This window comes from Aegilops tauschii, chromosome 1, assembly GCF_002575655.3.
Source record: "Aegilops tauschii subsp. strangulata cultivar AL8/78 chromosome 1, Aet v6.0, whole genome shotgun sequence".
NCBI classification, from domain to species: Eukaryota; Viridiplantae; Streptophyta; class Magnoliopsida; order Poales; family Poaceae; genus Aegilops; species Aegilops tauschii.
In genome coordinates this window covers 21,817,748-21,841,757 of record NC_053035.3, presented here as the reverse complement: position 1 = coordinate 21,841,757, position 24,010 = coordinate 21,817,748, and the positions used below count along the sequence as shown (strand labels likewise).

The 24,010-nt window shown below is 42.0% G+C and overlaps 2 protein-coding genes and 1 pseudogene across 2 annotated transcripts; 1 reads left to right on the top strand and 2 right to left on the bottom strand.

The window, feature by feature from the left end:
• Nucleotides 1–533: 533 nt before the first annotated feature.
• Nucleotides 534–5,806, top strand: LOC109752866 (nucleobase-ascorbate transporter 2-like; annotated as a pseudogene).
• A 2,976-nt stretch (nucleotides 5,807–8,782) lies between these two features.
• LOC109752865 (homeobox-leucine zipper protein ROC5-like) lies at nucleotides 8,783–10,487 on the bottom strand. The gene is made up of 3 exons (XM_073506630.1): nucleotides 10,213–10,487; nucleotides 10,015–10,132; nucleotides 8,783–9,392 (listed from the first exon to the last, which is right to left on the bottom strand). The coding sequence occupies exons 1-3, from the start codon at nucleotides 10,485–10,487 to the stop codon at nucleotides 9,129–9,131; spliced, it is 657 nt and encodes a 218-aa protein (XP_073362731.1). The 3' UTR covers nucleotides 8,783–9,128.
• A 2,978-nt stretch (nucleotides 10,488–13,465) lies between these two features.
• Nucleotides 13,466–15,805, bottom strand: LOC141026972 (uncharacterized). The gene is made up of 3 exons (XM_073503881.1): nucleotides 14,898–15,805; nucleotides 14,103–14,424; nucleotides 13,466–13,892 (listed from the first exon to the last, which is right to left on the bottom strand). Exons 1-3 carry the CDS (start codon nucleotides 15,757–15,759, stop codon nucleotides 13,466–13,468), a joined length of 1,611 nt encoding a protein of 536 aa, XP_073359982.1. The 5' UTR covers nucleotides 15,760–15,805.
• Between the last annotated feature and the right edge of the window lie 8,205 nt (nucleotides 15,806–24,010).

Here is a 24,010-nt window from a genome sequence, read left to right as displayed (position 1 = left end):
CAAAGAGATTTCTCCCCCTATGTTTGTTTCGTCTTCAAAATGCACTGCTCTACTTTAAAAACCAAGTTGAGAGGTGTTTGAGACTAATTTGATAATAGATTTATTATAGTGATCTATATACGATTAAACACGCATCAGTTCCAGTTTTCAACACACACACACACACACACAAACACACACACTAATTCAATGCATGATTTATTCTGTTCTAATTTTCTATGAACGCACCTTTGTAAGCTACCAAAGGAGATGTCCTTTGCAAACATTTACTTACGAACACTAAAAAAACTAAAAATTCATTAAAAAACTATTTTTTCGTCAAGAAGGACACTAAAATGCATGATGTAAGGGGAAAATCTCTTCGTATTCAGACATCTAAGGAGCCCGTGGAGAAAACTATAAAATTGGTCCAAATAGTGCGTGAACATTGTACTTTCTTGTTTCTGATCCACGAGCTTTGCTGCATTTTTGAGCTACTCTGTCTGGGTTCCACTCTGAGGCGTGGTCTCTTGTCTTCTGTTCTTCATGGGAGGCCATCATACTGCGCTTCCAGCACTACATCCTGGCGCTGGGCACGGCCGTCATGATCCCGGCGGTGCTGTTGCCCATGATGGGCGGGAGCGACGTGAGTGCGCCTCTGCGTTTCTTGATTCGCGCCACCCCCCATGGGTTGGCGCCTGGCGTCACAAGTTTCAGTGCCAACAATGTCTGGTGGTGTTCTCGGCTTGCCATCTCGGATGGGTTGCAGGGAGACAGGGTGAGGGTGGTACAGACGCTGCTCTTCGTCACCGGCATCAACACGCTGCTGCAGTCGCTCTTCGGGACGCGGCTGCCCACGGTCATAGGCGGCTCCTACGCCTTCCTCATCCCGGTGATGGCCATCGTGCAGGACTAGTCGCTCGTGGCCATACCTGACGACCACGAGGTGAGCAATCATTCATTCACTTTGACTTTCTAGTATCCGCACATTCAGAAATTCTTTGATGGTATGGTCTAATCAAAACCATCTTTGAGCAGAGGTTCCTCCAGAGCATGCGGGCCATACAGGGGGCGGTTATAGTATCCTCCAGTATTCAGCTCATGTTACAGCCAGCTCTGGGGTATTTTCTCCAGGTACCACCACACACTGTCAAGTACTAGTTGTAGTAGTCGCAACCCCGTGCATTCGCACGGCCTAGTTACTTAATACTTTTACATGATAATCTATATACCATATAACTATTTTCTGCGTAAAGTTATATTGGTCGTCCATTTGAAAAGTTCTAAAGGATTCGAAACTTGGGGATTCATAGGAGAATTCATTTCCACTAATGAGTTAGTTGGGTGAGAATACAATAGTTATAAGATGTCACCAAAAATAGTAAGTGTGCACTTTAATTCTATATACGATTTTACTCTCTTTTATAAAATATAAGGAAGTTTGAAATTATTATTTATCTCATTTCAAAAGTATAAAGAGTTGCCTTACTTGTTAGGTCTAGTCTGTATATGTATATGCTAGGACATCTATACATGTATTGTCTCAAAATGTTAGCATTTCTACCGACTATAGTCCAATAGGAAAATGTTAAATTGCATGAACTATGGCCTGCTAAGCTAATTATAAATTTTCCTTACTGCTATAAATATTTCTCCCGTAAAATAGTTCATTCTTGTGAGAGTATTAAGAACAGTATTCTCAGTTATCTGATCCGCTTGGCACTTACGATGGAATGGTGTGAATGAAACAATCAACAATACACAACCAATAATTTGGGATTCAACAAACGCCACGACTTGATAGGTTTGGAATTTGAAGAAAACCAGAGCATCGGAAAAGCATTTTTTGAATAGCGAAGAACCTTACATATAAGGTATTAGTATCTGTGCACATGAATCACATGTTGTAATGCGTATAAATTTAAAAGATAGATATATGTACTACATAGACGATAGTCTTAGGTGACAAATTTACTTTTATTGCCGTATTGATTAGATAGCAATATTTTGCATTGTTATTGAACAGACGAACTGTGCTGGCTTGGTTAAAACTTAAAAAGGGACATTTTATGAGCACTCGGCCATTCCAATCATGAATCTACAGCTGTCCATAATACAAATGCAAACAAAAATCTTGTGCATTGGGTGATCATTGGCTTATTACAGCTATTGATAATTGATAGTTGTAGGCATGCATTGTTAAAAAAATCAAGCCGAGAAATTCTTGTACAGATACTTCCTTATTTAATACACAGTCAAATCAGACTTACTAAAACACACAAAAAATTACTATCCAATATGAAGTACTAACACGCACCATATCAAGAAGCGATACTCACCTTGTTATATTTTTATCCTTGTCCATGGGGTAGCGAGATTTACAGCTTTACCGAGCCCAACGCACATATATGGTGACCTATATTATAATGGGGGCTGAAATTAATGACACATTGAAAAGAGATATATTAGTAGCACATATAGGTGCAGTCTTATTAAGGGTTGCAGCTTGATTGTCCCCTCACTGGTGAAGAATAATGCATCGCCATATCCTTAGCATGGTCTGATTGAAAACTGCTAATACATTTCCTTACGTATTTACATTTGGAAATATGGATGTGGAGTGTCTTGAGCATAACAGTGGTTGTTTTGTTCACACAATACCTCATACAGATAGCGAGTGGGTCCCATGGATAGATGTAGTAGTGATATTTCGAACATCCAAAAGGACAGGGGCTTAGCGCATGTTAGACTGATGTATTAGTTGTACAATTACAAATAAGATTGCAACCTGCGATATCTCAAAGCTATTAAATGCACCTGCTGGAAAATCTGAGAACCCCACAAAATATAATTTTCACGTTGTTTCTTCAATATAAATCATGCTGCCCGTGGTTAATGTCCTGTGTTTAACTGAACAATAAAACACACAATATGCTATGTCAGAAATTTCTAACTCTTGTTTGGTACAATGTCTATGAGAAAAGTGTAGAGAATCTGTAGTACATCAGTTCATGCTTGCTAATCTGAATTTAGATAATAATAATTCTTTCTCTTGTTAATAGTTTGGATTGGATGTATATGTATGCAGCGGGCGTACAAACAAACGAAATCCAATCGATTACCAAAACTTCTCAACACATGGTACTCCACATACCAGAGACGGATGTCGCGCACCGGCTGCCCATATGTAGATGTTGGCCGCTGCTAGTCCATCTTACCCATGAGGCCATGCCACGATCTGCACCACAAAGGCGCCCGTCGGCATGAAGATCTGGTTCGTCAGCCTGGCGTTGTTTGCACGTCAAGGAGATGGACATAGTTGCATGGCCTGGTGCTCCTGTAAACCTGTATAAGAGAGCACCTCAAGCAATAGAATCATTGAGTTCAATCTCTTTATTGCTTTCAATTTCAAAAACATATTCTGTTGTGTTGAGAGGAGTAACGTAGCTGTTGAGAGGAGTCTCATAGCTGGTGATTAATTCGTCCTCATCGAAGCTGTGGATGGTGAAGCTCCTCCCTTTCTGCTGCTACTGCTTGCATGGAACGGGCTGGCAGCATGTGGCATGGTTGAACTTGAAGCTTGATGAAGTCTTCTGGGAGAAGCTTGACACGCGAATCAATCTTGGAGTTTATTTTCTTTGCAGGGATAGAGAAAGCATATCCAGTTAAGGATGAGAGGCATATCACGTCAGGAATCTCTGTTGATGGAACTAATCTTATCTTATATTAGTATAAGGAAACAAAATCATGTGAACCGGGATCACCATTGATATGATCAACCAAGTATAGTGAGAGATGAAAAGGAAAATCTAGCAACTTGTAGCTCAATCAGACCCAGACACAAATTTGTTTCTAGAACTGACACATGCCAGGTCCATAAGTTCATGCTCATGTCGACGGGAGAGATGAGGGCTTGACTACCTGAGAGATATACAACCATGTTGCGCATTCTTCCTTCCATCTCATCACGCGCCCCTGGCCGCTGGAACCTGAGGTTGAGGACCACATCGAAAGGGGGCGCTGGACAATCCACGTGCAATATCGATGGATCTAGGGAGATTTTCTCTGTAAGAGTTTGAGAGGGACGTGAGAGTTTGAGAGATATACGTGACAGATTTGTTCCATGGATCTAGCCAGATTTTTTCCGTGAGAATTTTAGAGGGATGTGGGAGTTTGAGAGAGACATCCATGAGAGATTGAAAGAGTTAGGTCATTTATATATACGTGAGAGATTGAAAGATTTGTTCTTATAAAAGTGATAGAGGTCGCATTAGGGCAGGAAGAAACGGTGGGTTAGTTGTAGGATCGTATATTTATTTAATTTTTTTTACAACGAACAAATGGATGTTGGCATTGGAGCGTTTGTTTCTTTTATATGGGTATACACCATAATAATACGGATCCCTCATATTAACGGCTCATAAATTCTGATTAACGTGGGAATTTTTAGGGAGTCGCTAATTAGTATAAGTATAGATAGATAGATATAGATAGATTAGTAGTGACTTGTTGCATGCTGCATTTACATACTAGTTCAGTTTTGTTTACTGATGGATGTGTGTCCTGGGTGTAAATTTCAGATTCTGCAGTCCACTGGGAATGGCGCCGGTGGTTGCGCTGGTCGGTTTTGGCTTCTTCGAAAGAGGATTCCTAGTGGTATGGCTTGCTCTGCACCTGATTCTTCATTTTCGTAGAAAGATGACACTTCGTTCAGCATTGGTACTTCTTTGATATTGTGTATATCAGGTTGGGAGATGCGTTGAGGTTTGCCTGCCAATGTTAATCCTCTTTGTTGTGCTTTCCCAGGTTTGAAAAGCAACTCTAACCATCCAATTCTTTGCTAGTTAAAATAAAATTATTCCTTATTAGAAGTTCAGCATTGCTAACTGCCTTCCTGTTTCTTATCAGTATCTGAAGAATGTACAGATAAGAGAGAGCCCCATACTGGAACGATTCTCCCTGTTCATTTGTATCGCATTGGTCTGGGCTTATGCTCAAATCCCCACTTCTGGTGGCGCGTATAATCATTTTGTACTACCATTAGTTGTCGATGCTGTGTAATGTTTTATTTCTTTGCTACCCTAGCATTGAATTATCACAACATTTTCTTTTTAATACAAATGTTTTAAAAGTTTCTTTTTGAACTTCTCCCAATTAATATACCTGAACTTGATTATGTTTCTAACCTGTACTTATACCAGCTTCATTAGATTTTGTGTTAGTGTTGGTAACACAATAAGTTCAGATCTCGATAGACAACAACTTCAAGTTCACTAGTATTTGTAAATGCTGGTAGCAGTACTAGTATTTTAAAATTTATAACCTAAGAACTAAGCTTGCATCTTGTTACTTCTATGGAAGCATTGGCCTCGTAATGTTATTGGACCAACCACTAACATAAGAATTAGACATGGTGCTCAGTGTATTCTCTCAATCTTGGTTGTTCTTATAGTGCTTATAATCTTGACATCTTTGATGAATCCAGCCCGAACTGAAGCATGTCGGCAATCCGGGCCTCAAAAGGCCCTTCTCCCACTACTATGTCGATCTTGAACTGATGCTGTTGTCACGTGTCTACCTCCTTCCTTGGTGAGCCCATGTTCTTCTGCTCTTCACGCTCGAGCCGCCAGCACTTCTTTTCTCAGTTCAAAAATTCCCAAAGCATCAGTACTATGTATCAGGATACACCATGTTACTTCTGCAGGTTTCGATTATGCTTGTATGTCCTCCTGTACTGCAAGTTCATTAGCTGAAGTTTAGAATCGAGAGAACTGCAAGTTCATTAAAATTGAAAAACATTCAACTAAATTCCTCCTGTAGTATATTATTACCATTGTTTTGAAAAAGTTGACGCGGTTTTAGTTAAATAGATCATACCAAAATCCTTTTCAAAACTTAATTCTCCTGTCTATGGATTGTTCAAGCTCTTCCATCATTACTAAAAAATTTGTCACTAGCATATAAGTTCAAACCACAAACTTTTCTCGGGAAGAAATTCAGTCATTGAAACTATATAAACTATGCATGTTCAGTGATGATGACACCGTCAATTCGGACGAGAAAACACATTTAAAATTATAATCTTTTTTTACTTCTATAAGTTCATGATCAACCCCGAGGTAGTTCAAATAATCTAGTCATATAAGTAGAAATAATCTATTCACTTGTATTATTTTGTGCTCACAATATTTACTATGTTTTGTGACAGGTTGATGAGGATGTTGATTTTACAAAAGGATCTGTGAAGCATTGGGGAATGGACACACTATCTTCATGAGATGGTGTACTGCACAACATACTTCCATTAGTTGAAGATGATACATGGAGCAGTGACCGCTCAACACTTCTTGTGTGATAAATGTTATTATGATCTATTCTATGTATTATATTGTATGATCGGGAGAACTCAGAAGTTCATGTGTTGTCGGCGAAAAATTTCAAAACATTTTGTTTAGGAAGAACTTTTTTTATCAAATGATAGACCGATGTTAATGGAAAACAGTAGTTGAGACGAAAGAAGTCCAAAACATTGTTGAAAAAGAAACACATGATTTTTTTTCTCTTTTCTATATGAGAAAATATCATTCAGCTCAATAGTATATACCAATGCAAGTTCAAGGACTATGATACCGTAAACCGAGGAAAACCATATCAAAGATAAACAGTAAAATCTAGTCTGTGAAAACACGCTCAGTACAAATCTATATGGGCATCAGTTCAAGTAGTATTTTTTGGAACCATTCAAAACTACTCTATAAAAAATATATCAGTACAAACACACACATAAATCAATACAAACATATTCTAACACATCGTTGCAAAAAAAGTTGAGTTCAAAAAATAAACACATGAAAAATTTCTTTTCAAAATATATGATTCAGTTCAAAATATAAACCATGCAAGTTCGGTGACTGATATCGTGTACCATTGAAACGTTACGAGGAAAATCATACACCGAAAAAACGGAGTAAAAGTCTAGTCTATGAAAACATGCTCAGTACAAATCCATACGGACATCCGTCCAAGTACTCCTTTTTTGGAACCTTTCAAAGTTACTCTGTGAAAAACAAATCAGTACGGACGCATACATAGTTCAGTACAAGTACTCTGTTTTTTTTACAGAAAAACATCACGACGTGTCTCACCGTATTCAAAATTACTCATCAACGATTGCAAATTTGAGAAAACGTTCAACACGACTAAGTTTCGCATTTTCGATAGCTATCCAACAGTATATTATTTGCCCCATTTCGACAAAATTTTAAAGAAATCACGTTCAAAATCAAATTTGACAAACCGTTTGCGAAAATTCGCGAAAATACGTTTTGCTCAGAATTTCACAGTTTTTTAAATTACTTTTAAATTCTATATAATTTGGAAAAACAGTAGATATATGGAAGATGCGGATTTTTACTCGCTTTCCAACGCCATCTTATTTGCTAACCGTTTGAAAATTGAGTCCAAAATACGATTCGCGTTTTCGGTTTTGAAAAAAATGTTTTTTTCTCAAAATTGCTCCTAAACCTTGATGATTTTGCAAAAAATTCCTATATATTTATAATGTAGATGTCAAGAGCTTTCCAATGATATATTACACGCCTCATTCCGACGAAAAGACGATCAGTTCAACTAGATGAAAATCATCAGTACAACCGCCTGAAACCATCAGTTCAAGTAGGGTAACAGAATAATATTCTGTTACGTGAAACAAAATAGCTATATATATTCTTTTTTCACGTAAGAAAAGAAAGGGTAGATTGCGTTAATTTCATGGAAATTAGCTCTGCTGCAAGCCATACATTTCGTTCTTGCATCATCTATACCAATACAAAAAGGGAAAGTTGTGGATATCAAACTAATTCAAGCGTTCAACCTGGTCTATCCAATTGTCTTTATTGCCTCCGTGTTTTGCGCTAAACATGTTTTACACCATAATCCTCTAATAATAGACAACCTAATATCAGTGTTAGTGCCAATCAAGTAATTATATCTCGGCTAATATCAATGTGCAGTTAATATTAATACTATTGACTAATGAAATTATTATCTTGTCTAATATCTACGTGCATTGCATGTACATGATTACTTGTTTAGGCAGATAACTCACACGGTATGGCTTATTTCCTATGTGGTAAAATCTCAGAACTCATCTAGGACAATTACGTGGTACGACAATGAAATTTATTTAAACATTAGACAAAACCAAATCTCAATTTACATGAAGGTCGAGGGATAGATAAAATCTCATTTCCCTTTGTGTTACCTAGTATCAAGACAATATCTGGGCTGCAAGTATTGACTTGCAGTTTTTTTTTCTACTCAGCAAGCACACTGGTATCCTCCAATGCTTCTCTGACAAGTGCATCCCAAAGGACAAGGGTTGTCGTTACTAGATTCGTCGACAGCTGCAGTAAGATAAGCAAAGCTAAGTATCAGAATTTTGAACTTAGTGGTAACCTTTCTACATATGTCCAAAGTGTAATTTTATTGGCAATGTGTGTATACACATTCAATATGACCATCCGAAACTAGATAAGACCCCATGGACTCCTTCACGAAATATTGCACTACCTGTAGCTCACTATGGGTCCTCTTGATCCTGCTCCGCGCATGACTCGACAGGTGCATATAACGGGGAGTTTGTGAGGTAGATGACTATTGCGATCCACTTCCCCAATGGCTCCGGAACGTTATCAATGCACATATATCATTTTTCGTTGCCAAAAAGGATCATTGACAAAGGTATCTCAATAAATGAAATACTTACGCGAAGAAATATTAGAAGACATAGAAAATTATGGCCTGACGTTCAATATGCTGCTTTGATTATTCTTCTTCTCCTTTAATTATTTTGACTCTACTTGATCTGTTTGGATACAAAGTCGAAGATAAAAAGATGGGCATTGGACTGAGCTTCACGGCAATGCCATCCAAAAACCACTCACTCCACAACCCATACATTGTTGCCATGATTGCTAGATCTCATGCCATCCCACGAAGCAACCATGACAGCCTACAAAAGAAATAAACTAGCATCCAAGTCGTCCACATACACACACAACATGATGCATTATTCGCATGCGTAGGAATCAAGCAAAACTAGCGTTCATGCGACAGGATAACGTTGGAAACGACCAAAGACAGTGTGGTTAGTTGCGGGTCAATCGGGGCCACATTCCATTTTGTTGGAGACCCTCTTTAAGATGGGTGGCGGCAAGCCTAAGTTCCTCCTGGAGCTTCATATTCTCCTTGAACAAGCGTTGGCGCTCTGAGGTGTCCTGAGTTTGAACCACCGCCCCTCTGCATTTGAGGCAAGTGCTATTTTCCATAGCCGACATGATGGCTTGCCTGTCAGATTTTAGCATCTGGTTCTCTAACTGAAGAGTGGTGGTCTCCCGCCTTTGCGTCTTGCCCTGTATTTATTAATATCGCGAATGCATCATTTCAGCGGTTATTATAAGAGTATGACCCCATGTTCACGAAGGTAACATCGTAGTACATTGTAGGATTTGCTATTGGAGCTCGAGCTTCATGTAGTCTCAATTTTAAAATTTCAAAAATCATATTATTTGAATTAAAAAAATCATGACAATAATATGCATATACCTATCGATGAATACTAGTTCTGTGTAAAGTTACGTGGTGAAATACATTTTTGAGATGGTTACGCAAAAATAGCAAAACAATGTATGTCTAGCACATGTACTCAACACTAGTAACATACATGATTTTTCGTACAACACACATCAAAACGTATTTCAAAATTAGGTTTTACACACATCTATATACTTACTTATGAACTTATCTTCAGATATTTTTGAATCTAAAAAACTGGATTTTCTATTATTTTTAAAATTCTCTCTCCATTGAGCGAGAGCGCCAAAAAGCCTCAGCATGGCATTGTGAGTTCAGGTGACAAATAATGCTAATTTTTTCATTGGAGTTTATACTATTTAACCGCAAAAATCTGCATAATTGCATGTCCCCATGTGGTGACATCTCATGTTATTCAGCATGGAGAAGAATAGTATTTACCTTACTGTTGCTGCGATGGTTTTGGAACCAGAACTTGACCTGTTGGGCACTCATGCGAAGCCTCTCACTAAGGCTCTTCCGGAGTTTCTCATCAGGATAAGGGATTTCCCGGAAGACACTACAGATGACGTTAATGAAAATGCATTAGTAAACATCATCTTCGATAGGTAAGAAACAATGATTGAGTAATTATAGTACGCTTCAAGTTGTTGGATCTGTTCTCTGCGGAGACGGTGATAGTTGGTACGCCTTGTCTCCATCCTCTGCTCACTGTAGGTTTTTACATTGTTGTTTCCTTGGTTTCCAGCAACAACGTTGGTATTATCAATCATTCCCACGTTGGGAGTGGCTCCAAGTAGACCATATGTCTCATCACCATGGTCGTGCTGCAATAGGTGGCTATGTTCACTTGTCATGAACGGGTCAAGATCATTGTGCACAACAATGTTGTATTGCGCCCACTCCCCGTCCATGGTGATCTGTTGTCATGAAACAAAATGTTTATTCCCCTATATAGAGTTAAAGACAACAGTAAACTAATATTATAAAAAACATGTAGAAGTGATGAAACCACATAGAAGGAAACGTCATACAAAACACTACATCTCCAAGTACATTTAGGTTTCTGTGCCCACATTAGTCGGATGGTACTTCACTTTAAAAATAATTTAAATTCGTCCATAGGAGTTGACATACTTTCTTGACTTCACGATAGTATATTCATGATTACCTTCGGCTGATTACTTCAAAAATTTCTAAAGAAGTACATACACTTGGATCTATCTAAAGATTCCATATATGTGGTATATTTAGATAAGGAGGACCTACGTACAATAAAATGAGCACCAACTACTCTTACAAATTATAGAAGCGAGATATTAAAATGTACTATGTGTGGGAAATCATATTAACCATAAATAATAGCATCATATGTACAATTATACAGTCATATCTATGAATATTATCAGATCTGTGTTATATCCTATATTTTACCTTTGGAAGATTAGCTTACCTTATAGCAAGATGCTAGCCATCTCTCAAGCAAAACGATGAAACACTACTTTCTACATGTATCTACTCATTCCATCACACGTGTCATGGAGCATCCGTGCCTAACTTTTGAAGTTTAAGATCAAGGGATAATTAGACTAAAACTGCATAAATATTACTTGATGAACGGTTTGAGGAAATACCGTTGACTTCGGTAGTCGTCTTCCTTAGAACATCGATAGGCGATCAATGGCAGGAAGCTGTTTCGTTCCTACTGAGATATCGAACTCATTCAGCAAAGAATAGCCATGATCATCAGAATTTAGAGCCATGGGGAGCATGTGGAATTTAGGCGATAGGACCCATGATTAATGCAAGCAATTACTTGTATCCTAATATAGGCTCGGAAATCTTGGATTTTGACAATTGGGGCATATCTTATATATTGGTTATAATTAAAGCTCATTAAGGATATTTACGGGGTGAGTATTGGGATTTTGATAAAAATACATTATGTCATTTATACAATAGAAAATGCGTGGTTCAGATTACTAATAGAAAAGAACGACTGAGATCCATAATATGTTTTTGATCTAGATGACATATATGGACATAAAGGGTTCATCTGCCAATACTACATAGAGAGTATGTTTTGTAAGGCACTTTCTCGGTCTATTCATGAAATGTGAAGGCAACACAATAGAGAACACCAACAATAACTTGCATCCATGTATAATGCTAACATCCCATGGATTTTGAATGTTGCCGCACGGCCCATATATTGGGCATAATTAAGGCTCATTAAGCATATTTTTAATTGAATATTGGCATATTTTTAAAAAATCCTATATTAATAAGCCAATATAAAACGGGTGGTTTAGATTACCAATAGAAAAGAACAGAAGAGATCCATATTATGCTGTAGATCAAAATGATATGCATGGACATAAATAGTTTGTCAACAAATACAACATGCATAGTATGTTTTTTGTGTGGGAAAAACTTCTGATCTATTCGTCAACTGTCATTGTAGCACTAAGACAACATGCACATGAACGAGCCGAAGGCGTGCCACCTTCATTGCTTCTCGCGCACTGATGCCAAACAAAACTTGTTTTTGTAGACAATAAGGAAGACATCATGTTAATTAAGGACCCACATGACGAGCACACCTAAGCAACAACCGTTGCCAGCGAAGCGTATATTATGATTCACGAATGAGTATCTAATAGATTACTCACAGCATGTTTGTTTCATCATTGGAATGCACTGCTCGACTTTATAAACGAACTTGAGAGGTTTTTTGAGTCCAATTTTCAAATAGATTTCTCCCCCTATGTTTGTTTCGTCTTCAAAATGCACTGTTCTACTTTAAAACCCAAGTTGAGAGGTGTTTGAGACTAGTTTGATAATAGATTTATTATAGTTATCTATATACGATTAAACACGCACCAGTTCTAGTTTTCAAGACACACACACACACTAATTCAATGCATGATTTATTCTTTTCTAATTTTCTATGAACGCACCTTTGTAAGCTACCAAAGGAGATGTGCTTTGCAAACATTTACTTACGAACACTAAAAAAACTAAAAATTCATTAAAAAACTGTTTTTTCGTCAAGAATGACACTAAAATGCTTGATGTACGGGGAAAATCTCTTCGTATTCAGACATCTAAGGAGCCCGTGGAGAAAAGTATAAAATTGGTCCAAATAGTGCGTGAACATTGTACTTTCTTGTTTCCGATCCACCAGCTTTGATCCGCGCATTTCCTTATTTCACAACGGATTTGACTCGTTAGAGAACTGAGGCGTGGTCTCTTGTCTTGTGTTCTTCATGGGAGGCCATCATACTGGGCTTCCAGCTCAGCCTGTGCAAAACCGAACCAAAAACCAAAAACCGAACCAAAAAAACCAAACCGAAACCAAATTTCGGTTTTTTCAGGTTTTGGTTTCAGTTTCAGTTTCCAATTTCAAAAATCACATAGCCTTCGGTCTTTCGGTTAGAAACCGATCGGTTTTCAGTTAAACCGAAATAACCGAAAGATCTCTATGTATGAAGATATTAGCTGAACCAGGAACCACCCCTCCTTTTATAGACTTCTGCCCACCGCGCTGCTGCTCCGTCCGTGAGGTGGTACTAAAAGTTGCAGCTTCGGCCGACGACCTGGGGGCACCAGGCGCACATTGGGCTTGCTTGGGCCTCAAATTATCCAGCCCACTTCTGTCTAGGGATCACTTTCTGCAAGTTCAGGCAGCCTATCGCGAACCTAAAAAAAGGAGCCTGCAGGCTAGTGCTGTGCCTGTGGTGCTTCGTGGCATATTTTTTCTACGTAAAAAAACCTGAAGGCTAGCGCAAGCGGTACTCTTTCCCTATTTTGTCCTCAAATTTTCCTAGTACGTACATATCTCTCTATCAATGCCTCTTTTTTTTGCGGGGAAACACACAGAGCTTTTTATTCATATGAAGGCATTCTCAGGACAATCAGCCAAGAGGCTGGTCACCAAGAAGCTAGGAGTCTCCTCAAGCCAGCTATCGGTCACATTCAGAGTGCAAGCACGCTTTGCACAAAGATGCGCCGGGACGTTAGCTGACCTGTTTACATGCTGAATATCAAAGAAAGTAAAATTATTAAATAGCTCTCCTATCTCTACTAATAAAGGAGCCACAATTGAACGAGAATTGTGGTGACTGGTCCAGAGCGTCACCATCTCCAAGCAATCAGTTTCCATTATCACATGTGAAAAACCTCGAAGAGAAGCGAACCGAACTCCATCTCGCAGTGATAAACCCTCCATAATCAAGGGATCAGAGATACCCAAATATGGTTTGCACCAAGCTCCCAGGAGCGCCGAAGAGGATCGAGCCACCCCTCCCGCACCGCCCCTGCCATCAGCCAAATTTAAGGCTACATCCGTGGTGATCTTGACAACACCTTCATCAGGTGGTCTCTTGCCGAAACCAGGCAAAATCATCGCATCTCTCCGTGGTAGATGAAGAAGGGCGATCACCTCCTTAGTGGCCTTGATCGTAGCCGTAGGATTCCTTCCCTCTTCGCCGTGTTTGATCCGGTTCCGGGAGTGCCATATAGACCACATTATGGTGGTGATCTTGGCGCGGTCATCGTTTGTAAACCGAGGATCACATGTGATATCCCGCGCCCATGAGTCTGGATGAAGACGAGGCAATCTGAGGCGAAACCATGCAGTCGCTTCCTCCCGGAAGCACTTTGCATGTGAAGAGTGTATGAGTGCATGCTCCAGATTTTCATCCATAGCCAAACAAACTTTGCATCGACGAATCTCTGCAATATGTCGATGGTTAAGAGTGGCTTCATCCGGAAGAATTCCACGAAGAACTCTCCACCAGAACACTCTCACCTTCGGAATGACATTCAATTTCCATAGGGATTTCACATCTATGTATCATCCTCTGAGGTCCCGGTAGCCGTCCCTTCCTCTAGAGCAACACGCTCTTTCTGAGTCACGAAAGCACAGTACGCCGACTTCACAGTGTAGTTCCCCGATCTTTCAAATGCCCATGCAAGAAAATCATCTCCACCTCCTTGCCGAATAGGGATGTTCAATATTGCTTCAGCATGAGGCGCAATGAAATTATTCCGAACAAGCTCTTGTCTCCACGACCAGTTAGATGGATCAATAAGCTCAGACACACGCTCAATAGTTGTATGCTGAGGCCGAAACATAGGAGACATAGATATTGTACCTGGGATCCATTTATCGTTCCAGGCTGATATGGAGGAGCCAGCGCCCACTCGAAAGATCAGTCCGGATCGAAGGGCTTCCCTCCCCGCCATGATCGCCCTCCATGTGGCCGACGCTGACTTTGGTATAGTAGCATTCATGAAGTCAGTGTCGGGGAAGTAACGACACTTCAGAACTCTTGCACATAGGGAACTCGGGTTGGTGAGGAATCGCCATCCGTGTTTGCTCAGCATAGCAAGATTGAAAAGATGCGGGTCTCTGAACCCCATCCCGCCCTTGCACTTGGGTGTAGCTAGCTCCTTCCAGGACACGCAATGCAATGATTTCTTGTCAAGAGAGCTACTCCAAAAATATTTGGCCATTGGTGAAGTAAGACTCTTACAAACTTTCTTGGTCAGTAGGAATGTACTCATTGGATAAGTAGGAATTAATTGAATGACAGATTTGAGAAGAGTCTCTCGACCTGCACACGCTAATAATTTTTCCGACCAGCCTTGTATTTTCCCACGAGCTCTTTCGCTGATATGATCAAAAGTACCACTGGTAATCCGACCCACAGCAGTAGGGAGCCCCAGGTATTTCTCACTGAATGCTTGCACGTGGATATTTAAAGTTGCTTGCAGAACCTGCCTCAACGAATCAGGAGTGTTCGTACCGAAGTATACTGAACTTTTATCACGATTAACACTTTGGCCCGATGCCTCTCCATAAATCCTGAGAATCTCATTGAGTCTGAGAGCACTTGGACTACTTGCATTGATGAAAATCAAACTGTCATCCGCAAACAATAAATGTGTGAACCATGGTGATCTATAACTCACCCTCAGACCCCTGTCTATGGTTACTCTACTGTAATATTTTAACAGCGAGGAAAATCCTTCCGCACATACCAGAAAAAGAAATGGTGAAACTGGATCACCTTGTCGGAAACCTCTGGATGGTGTGAAGTATGGTAAAAGTTCACCGTTGACACGCACCGAGAAGCGCACCGAGGAGACGCACTTCATTATCAATCTAACAAAGCTCATACAGAAGCCAAGTCGAGTTTGTATAGCTTCGAGATAATGCCACTCAACGCGGTCATATGCTTTCATCATATCGAGCTTGACCGCGCATGAATAATTCTTGCCCTTCTTCCTCCGCCTCATCATATGTACACTTTCATATGCAACTAGCACATTGTCAGTAATGAGGCGGCCGTGGACGAAAGAACTTTGCTCTTCACTTATAACCTCATCCATAATGCATCTCAAGCGATTGGTGATTGCCTTAGCAGCAATCTTATACAAAACTGGACACAATGCAATTGGACGGTATTGCGAAATTGATTGGGGGTGTCTAACCTTGGGGATGAGGGTAATAGAAGTGTCATTCAGTCCCGATGGCAGCACCCCCCCATTGAGAAAATCAAGCACTGCCGCGGTTATTACGTCATTACCAAGTAGATCCCAATGACACTGATAAAAACCTGCAGTAAAACCATCAACACCCGGTGTCTTCGAAGGAGCCATTTGAAACAACGCCACTTTGACTTCCTCCGGGGTGTATGGTTTGGATAGTTCTATGTTCATCGCTTGTGTCACTTTGACTGGCACATGTGATAACAACGGCTGGGGATCCGCAAAACCCTGTGATTCATAAAGTTGCTAATAGAAGGTCTGTACCTCCTCCTTATCCTCGTCTCCACTAGCGCAAACCGTGCAATCAGCTCAGCTAAGATCTGAGATCTTATTCATACGTTGTCGCTGAGCTGCTTGCGCCTGGAAATATGATGTGTTGCGATCGCCCTCTCGGAGCAACGGAACTCTCGAACGCTGCCGAGTCCAGATCTCCTCTTGATGCAAGGCATCCTTCAGTTTTTTAACAATACTTTTCTCCTCATCCGAAGGCCCAGTACCTATAGCCTGACACCGAACACGGTTCAGACGTTGTTGGTGTTGTCTGACAGTACGTGCCAGACAACCAAATTCCTTCAAACTCCACGGCTCTAGGGTTGTCTGCAAAGTACCAAGCGCCGATGCAATGCCTTGGAGGCCCGGAGTCCGTGGAATGCCCCGCCATGTCTCCTCCACTAGGCGGTCATAATATGTATGTGTCTGCCAGACATTTTCATAGCGGAATTGTTTCTTGGCCCTAGGCCGATCTGACAGTACCTCTTTGATTTCTGCTATCACAAAACAATTGTCAGACTCAACTGAAGGAAGATGTCGAACCCGTATGTGATGAAAAAACTGCCGAAATTCCTCGTTCGCAAAATCTTGATCTAGCCGTTCCTTGACATTTGCTTCTCCCATCTGATGATTATCCCATCACTAGTAGAAAAAGGGCCTATTGTCCTGGTTGGTAAGGGCCTTTTGTCCCAGTTTTTGAACCGGGACTAAAGGGTCGTTACTAATGCCCTAACCCTTTAGTCCCGGTTCCTACACGAACCGGGACAGATGGGCCTTCACGTGGCCGGTGCGGCGAGCCCAGGCAGGAGGGCCTTTGGTCCCGGTTGGTGGCACTAACCGGGACCAATAGGCATCCACACGTCAGCATTTCAGGGGCTGGGCTTTTTGTTTTTTTTGAAATGTGGGGGGGGGGGGGGGGTTGGGGGTTTTGGGGGGTTAATTTAGGTGTTTCATATATTGTGTTAGCTAGCTAATTAATAGAGAGAAGTGTCCTCTCTTATCTCCGTGCTTGGTCGACGCTACGTACTATATACGTATGGAGAGGACTAGACATGCTAGCTAGTAATCAAATGAAGGAAACAGAAGATCGTCATGAACATATGCATACAGAGAGAAGTGATATCGACCACCTCTCCTTCTCCGAGAGATTGGTCGAACAACAAGTTCTCGTATATCTATCCGACACTACCGGCTACATATATACAATAATTATCTCTTACAATATAATCTCCTAATTAAATTCTAAGAACACAGGGTCCACATAGTATTCTCCGTTTTTAGCGATCACGTGGTCAAGGAAAAATGCCGCCAATTCCTCTTGAATTGCTCGCATACGATCTGGTGCTAGGAGTTCATCCCGCTTCCGAAACATCTAATTTGAAGAAGGGGGTCAATACATATATATATATATATATGAATAAATGAAACTCAACACAAATGATGGTAATAAAATAAAATTGTGAATATTATTGCTTACGCACTTCATATTGTTCGTCAGAGTATCCCCGCTCACAGGTCTTGTAGCGGATGGACTCGCAAACGTAGTATCCACAGTAATTATTCCCGGGTTCCTGCCACAACCATTTTACAAGAAATAGAGGTCAATCAAACTGATAAGCAAGCATGCTAAATGGTATTGATGAAACTAGCGCTTGAATCACTAGGAGATGCGCGGAACATGCTACTATAGTACTTACTTTCAGGTGTTTAAATTGCAGCTTCTTCGGCAGTCCCGGAGCTTTTTTGGTGAATTTTCTCCAAACCCTGCCAGACAAAGAAAACAATTACTTGATATCAGGAAATGAACAAAGTTGCTGATATGGTGGATAATGATCGATTTAACTTACTTTTCGAGCATTTGAGTCATGTCCGCATAGTCCTGGGGATCTTTTCGTCTCGAGTCTAAGACGGTTACTACTCCCTGCTCAAGCTTAATCTCTAGGAGAATATAGTGGAAGCTGTGCACGCGTGCATAAATCATCAATTACAGTACTATAACCTGTACTAATAAGGGAAACCGAATATGCACAAGACAGTAACACTCACTTGAAGTTGTAAGGAAAGAGTATTATATCTTTGTTTTCATTTATTACCAATGATCGTAGCAAGTTGGCCTCGGTATTTTCAGCATGATATTTAACCTCAGTTGCATCTATGAGATTTGTGTTAATGAACCCAATATCACCGATTTCTCTTTTCTTCAATTCGGCGATCTTCAATCTGCATAATATAGTGAGGATAATTATAAATACATGCAATGAAAGAGCTGACCTATATAGAGAGACTTAATGATAGAAGTAGTACTACTTACAGACAGTAGCAAGTGATCGTTGATTTATCGAGGGCCTTTTCATTGAAAAACTGGAAGAACTCCTCAAATGGAACATTCAACAGTTATATTCCAACGAGGTCATGCTCCGGTTTAACTCTCAGCGTCAAAGTATTCCTCCCCCCAGACTCTCTGCAGGTTTTCATGTACCAATCATGTAATCTTCGCATCATCGTTGTTAGAGATCCTTCATCTTTGACGAGAGGCTCCCCGTAATGGAATTTTGTTCGTCCACCTCCAAGATATCATAATGTACATCGTCGGGCAGGTAATCTCCAAGATTGCTATAACCGGGCACCATCCTCGGATCATTAGCGACTATGTCGCTAGACACCTTGAGCGGGGGGCACCATTGGTTCGCCTGTTCGCCGAGCTGGGCAATTTTTTTCCCAGCTCGTCATTCTTTTAACCTTTGATCACTGATAGTACTTCCCGACCGCTCCGCTTCGGCAAATGTCTTTGCAATAATGCGCTCATAGTTGCCTTTCGGCGGAGACTTTGGTGGTTTTCTCAGGGCAGCCAGAGTGCGCTTCGCTTTCACCGGATCTACCTTCTCCTCCGGAGGTGGATGTTTATTTGCTTTCACCCCTTCAAAGAATTTCATCACTTCGGCTCGCACGATCTTCCTGGTTTCCTCGTCGGTCCTCTCTTATGGTAACTTCTCTGGAGTCTTCAGAGAAGGACCGAATCTGTATTGCCTCCCGCCTCTGGCTGTACTGCTAGACACCGGCAGAGCAGACGGAGCGGCTGCGGCTATCTTCTTTCCTTGCTTACGAGGCAGAGGAGAAGGACTACGACGCGCCGGAGCAGCCGGAGCGGCGGCGGGTCTCTTCCGCCCTTGCTGACGAGGCAGAGAAGGAGGAGGCTGGCTGCTCTGGCGCGCCGGCGCAGGCGGAGAAGGAGGCGGAGTGCCGCCATGCGCTGGAGAAGGAGGCTGAGTGCCCTGATCACTCGCCGGAGGAGGAGGCGGAGGAGGAGGCGGAGTGCCGCCACACGCTGGAGAAGGAGGCTGAGTGCCCTGATCACTCACCGGAGGAGGAGGCGGAGTGCCCTTACTCGCCGGAGGCGTCCAGTTTGGAAGGTTGATGAGCTCCTTCCGCCATAGGCATGGAGTCTTCAGAGCAGAACCCAGCCGAGTCTCCCCTTCACCGGTAGGGTGGTCAAGCCGGAGGTCCTCAAATCTCTCCGTTATTTCATCCACCATCACCCTAGCATATCCTTCTGGAATCGGCCGGCAGTGGTAGGTTGCGCCGGGTTCAGGAGGTAAAACAGAGCCAACAGCCGCCTTGACTTTGAAGTTCTGCCATTGCGTCATAAGGTGGCAATGTTGAGACTCCGTGATAGCATCCACGGGGTAGCTAGCAGGAGCCGTCAAGACATGCTCCGGCTGAAGTAGCTCGGTGGAAGCCACGCTGCTTCTCTGTTGAGATGGCAGGGTAGCTTCGGGGGTAGTTTGGGCATGTCGATTGGCATCTCGTTCCTCTAGCGCTTGAACCCTCTTGTGCAGCTTCCGAATTTGGGTCTGCTCCACTTTTTTCCTCCTCTCCTGGCTTTTGTAACCGCTTGCGTCCGGAAAACCAGTCTTCCACGGAACGGAGCCTAGCGTGCCTCGTGTCCGTCCAGGGTGCTTAGGATTCCCGAGGGCCATTGTGAGCTCGTCGTTCTCTCTGACAGGAACGAACGTCCCTTGCTGCGCTGCATCGATATAGTGCTGAAGCCTCTTGACTGGTATTCTCAAAAGCTCGTCCGTCCAAATGCACCTCACTGATACAGGGTCCAATTTTCCGCCAGCCCCGAAGAACCAAGTCCGGCAACGGTCTGGCCAGTTCATTGTCTCTAGTTCGATCCCTTTATCAAGCAGATCATTCTCAGCCTTGGCCCACTTAGGCCGGGCTTTGAGGTAGCCACCTGACCCCATGCGATGGTGAAGCTTCTTCTTCGCAGCATTCTTCTTGTCTGTCGCTGACATCTTCTTACTCTTTTCCGATGTCTCGTGGGCCACAAATGCGGGCAAGTGATCTCTGATCTTCTCATACCGGCCGATGAATTCTAGTGTCTCTTCTTTGTCGACAAACATTTTCAGCTCATTCTTCCACCTCCTGAATAGGTCTGCCATCTTCTTAAGAGCATGAGACTTGATTAATTGCTCTTTAACTGGCTTCTCCGGATCCTCCTCTGGCGGTAGGGTGAAATTTGCCTTCAGCTCAGTCCAATGGTCGTCTTTCTGCATATCATTGACATAAGACACCTCAGGGTCTTCCTTCTTTGGCTTATACCATTGGTGGATGCTGATCGGGATCTTGTCCCTAACAAGAACCCCGCATTGAGCAGCAAATGCTTCCTTTGTCCGGATGGGTTCAATCGGTTGGCCATCGCGTGCGATTGCTGTGATCTCAAACCTTTCATCCGAGCGCAACTTTCTCTTCGGGCCTCGTCTCTTTACCGAAGTTGTGCTCGATCCGGAGGGCTAGAAAAAAGAAGAAAGGCGAGAGTTAATTAATAGGTGTACATACCCAAACAATGAATGCATCCATTAGCTAGTCAACACAGGCTTAACTAATATATTTACCTGGCCGGACTCTGTTCGGTCGCCGGAGCCGTAACCACGGGCTCCTTCTTGCACCAGCATTGGGTCACCGGAGACATCATAATCATGTCTTTCCTCCTCCACTCTTCGATCACCGTAGCTTGCTTCTTCACCCTGTTCTTCCAGACCATCATTGTCGTTAAGATACGACAAGATATCACCTCCGGCTAAGATTATGTCCCCCAACACCTCTTCTGCTTCCTCGTCTCGTCCGTGCTCCATTGTTTCTGCAAGTATTACAACATGGCAATTATTACACAAACATGACAGCAGGTGGATATATTAGTGCAAACATAGACCTAGCTTATTCTGGGTTTGGGGTGGCCTCGGCAACGCTTCAAGGGTAGGGGCGCGGCGGGAGGGGGTAGGAGACCGACATCGTTTTCTTTATGGTTTGGGTGTCCTCGAGAGTTTTGGTCGAGCGAGAGGGCCGGGGGGTCCTCCCGTGGTATAAGTTATCACGGTTGAAGTTATCCGGGAGGGGGTTATATCGACAACGACGACATACATACATGGGAAAATAATGTTATCGGGGAGGGGGTAGGTCGAACCCCCCCCCTCGTGTTGAAGTTATCGGGACACGGGGTATATCGACAACGACATATCCGATAAAAAATAAGAAGACGAAGAAGAAATAAAAAGAGGAGAAGAAGATACTAATAGAGGAGAAGATTGAAGAAAAAAAGAGGAAATAAAAAGAGGATAAGAGGAAAGGTATAGAGGAGAAGATCGAAGAAAAGAAGAAGAAAAAAAGGAGGGGAAGAAGAAAGGAATAGAGGAGAAGAAGAAAGGAATAGAGGAGAAGATTCTATTTTTTCTTCTTCTCCTCTCCTTTTTCTTCTTTTTTCCTCTTCTTTTTTATTTCTCCTCTTCTTCCTCTCCTCTTCTTCTCCTTTCTTCCTCTTCTTATTTTCGTTTTTCCTCTAAAAATGTAACTTTTTAAAAATGTAACTTTTGCATATATAAAACTTTTCCATGGATCATCATTTCTCATATATATCCATCTATAGCCACATACATATATAAATGGAAAAAAATGCTATGAACAAAAATACATATATACTTGGTAAATATTCTATGAACATCGTTTCTTATATATATCAATGCATACATCCATGTATCATCATTGCTCATATATCCATAGTCATATATAAAAACATTATGTATATGAACAAAAAACTTTCTATGAACAAAAAACTTTCTATGAACAAAAAAACATTTTTGACATATTTAGGACATTCTAAATTTTCCTAACTCCTTTAGAACCACAAAAATTAACATCATTAACTCTTTTACAACCACAAAAATCTAACCATCATTTTTGACATTTTTGACATATTTAGCACATTCTAAAATTTCCTAACTTTGATGTATTTTTTAAAAACTTTTATAAAAATCTAACTTTTGCATATATGTATTTTTAAAACATCATTACAATTGAAAAAATACATACATACATACAAAAAACATGTAAAAAGTACATACATACATATATGAACATACATAAAAAATACATATATCTAAAAAAATACATCGGGGCAGGAGCGGCGTGCGGCGACGACGTCGGGCGAGGGCGCGGCGACGGCGAGGGCGCGGGCGACGGCGACGACGGCCGTGGGCGACGGCGACGGGAGAGGGCGCGGCGACGGCGAGGGCGCGGGGCAGGGGCGGCGCGCGTCGGGGCAGGGACGGCGCGCGGCGATGACGTCGGGCGAGGGCGCGGTGACGGCGAGGGCCCGGGCGACGGCGACGACGGGCGCGGGTGACGGCGACGGCGGGGGTGGCGAGCGGCGTCGGGGCAGCCTGGCGGCGTCGATGTTGTCGAGGGGTCGTCAGGGGCAACTGCGAGATGAAGATGAAAATTTTCGCAAGTGTTGGTTATATACCCAGAGCTTTGGTCCCGGTTCGTGGCACCAACCGGGACCAATGCCCCCCTTTAGTCCCAGTTGGTGCCACCAACCGAGACCAAAGGTCTCTTTTCAGCAGACCAAAGGGCGGGAAGCGGCGGCCTTTGGTCCCGGTTGGTGGCACCAACCGGGACTAAAGTGGGGGCATTGGTACCGGTTAGTGCCACTAAATGTACCAAAGGAGTGCATTGGTCCCGGTTCGTGGCAACAACCGGGACCAATATCCTGCGCCTGCCAAAGCCGCGGTGCGGTGGGATGTTTAGTCCCACCTCGCTAGCCGAGGAGCGGCAGTACCTGTTTATAAGCCCTGCCCCGCCATCTCCATTGAACTCCTCCGAACTGCAGGCCTATGGGCCTAATCTTGCACTGCTATGCCTGTGGGCCTGCTCGGCCTTCTGCGGGCCTGAATCCCGGCCCATGGATGGGTTTCTAGTCGTATTCAGGCCGTCGTGGCCCAGTAGGTGGCATTTTTTTATTTTCCCAGTTTTTTTGTTTTCTTTTTTGCTTTATTTATTTTATTTTGTTTCTACTTACAACAAAATACTTATTTATTTTATTTTATTTTGTTTCTAATTACTTATTTATTTTACTTCATGATAATTCTTTTTGCTATTAAAGTTTCTATCAAAAAAGATCTTTATGAAAATTCTTTTTGCTTTTAATGATTTTGAACAGAAAATACTTCGATAATTTTAGTTGCATCAATTTTATATGATTTTAGTTTCTATAATACTAGAGGTTTCTTATAATGTTTTGAACAGAAAATACTATGTTAATTTTAGTTTC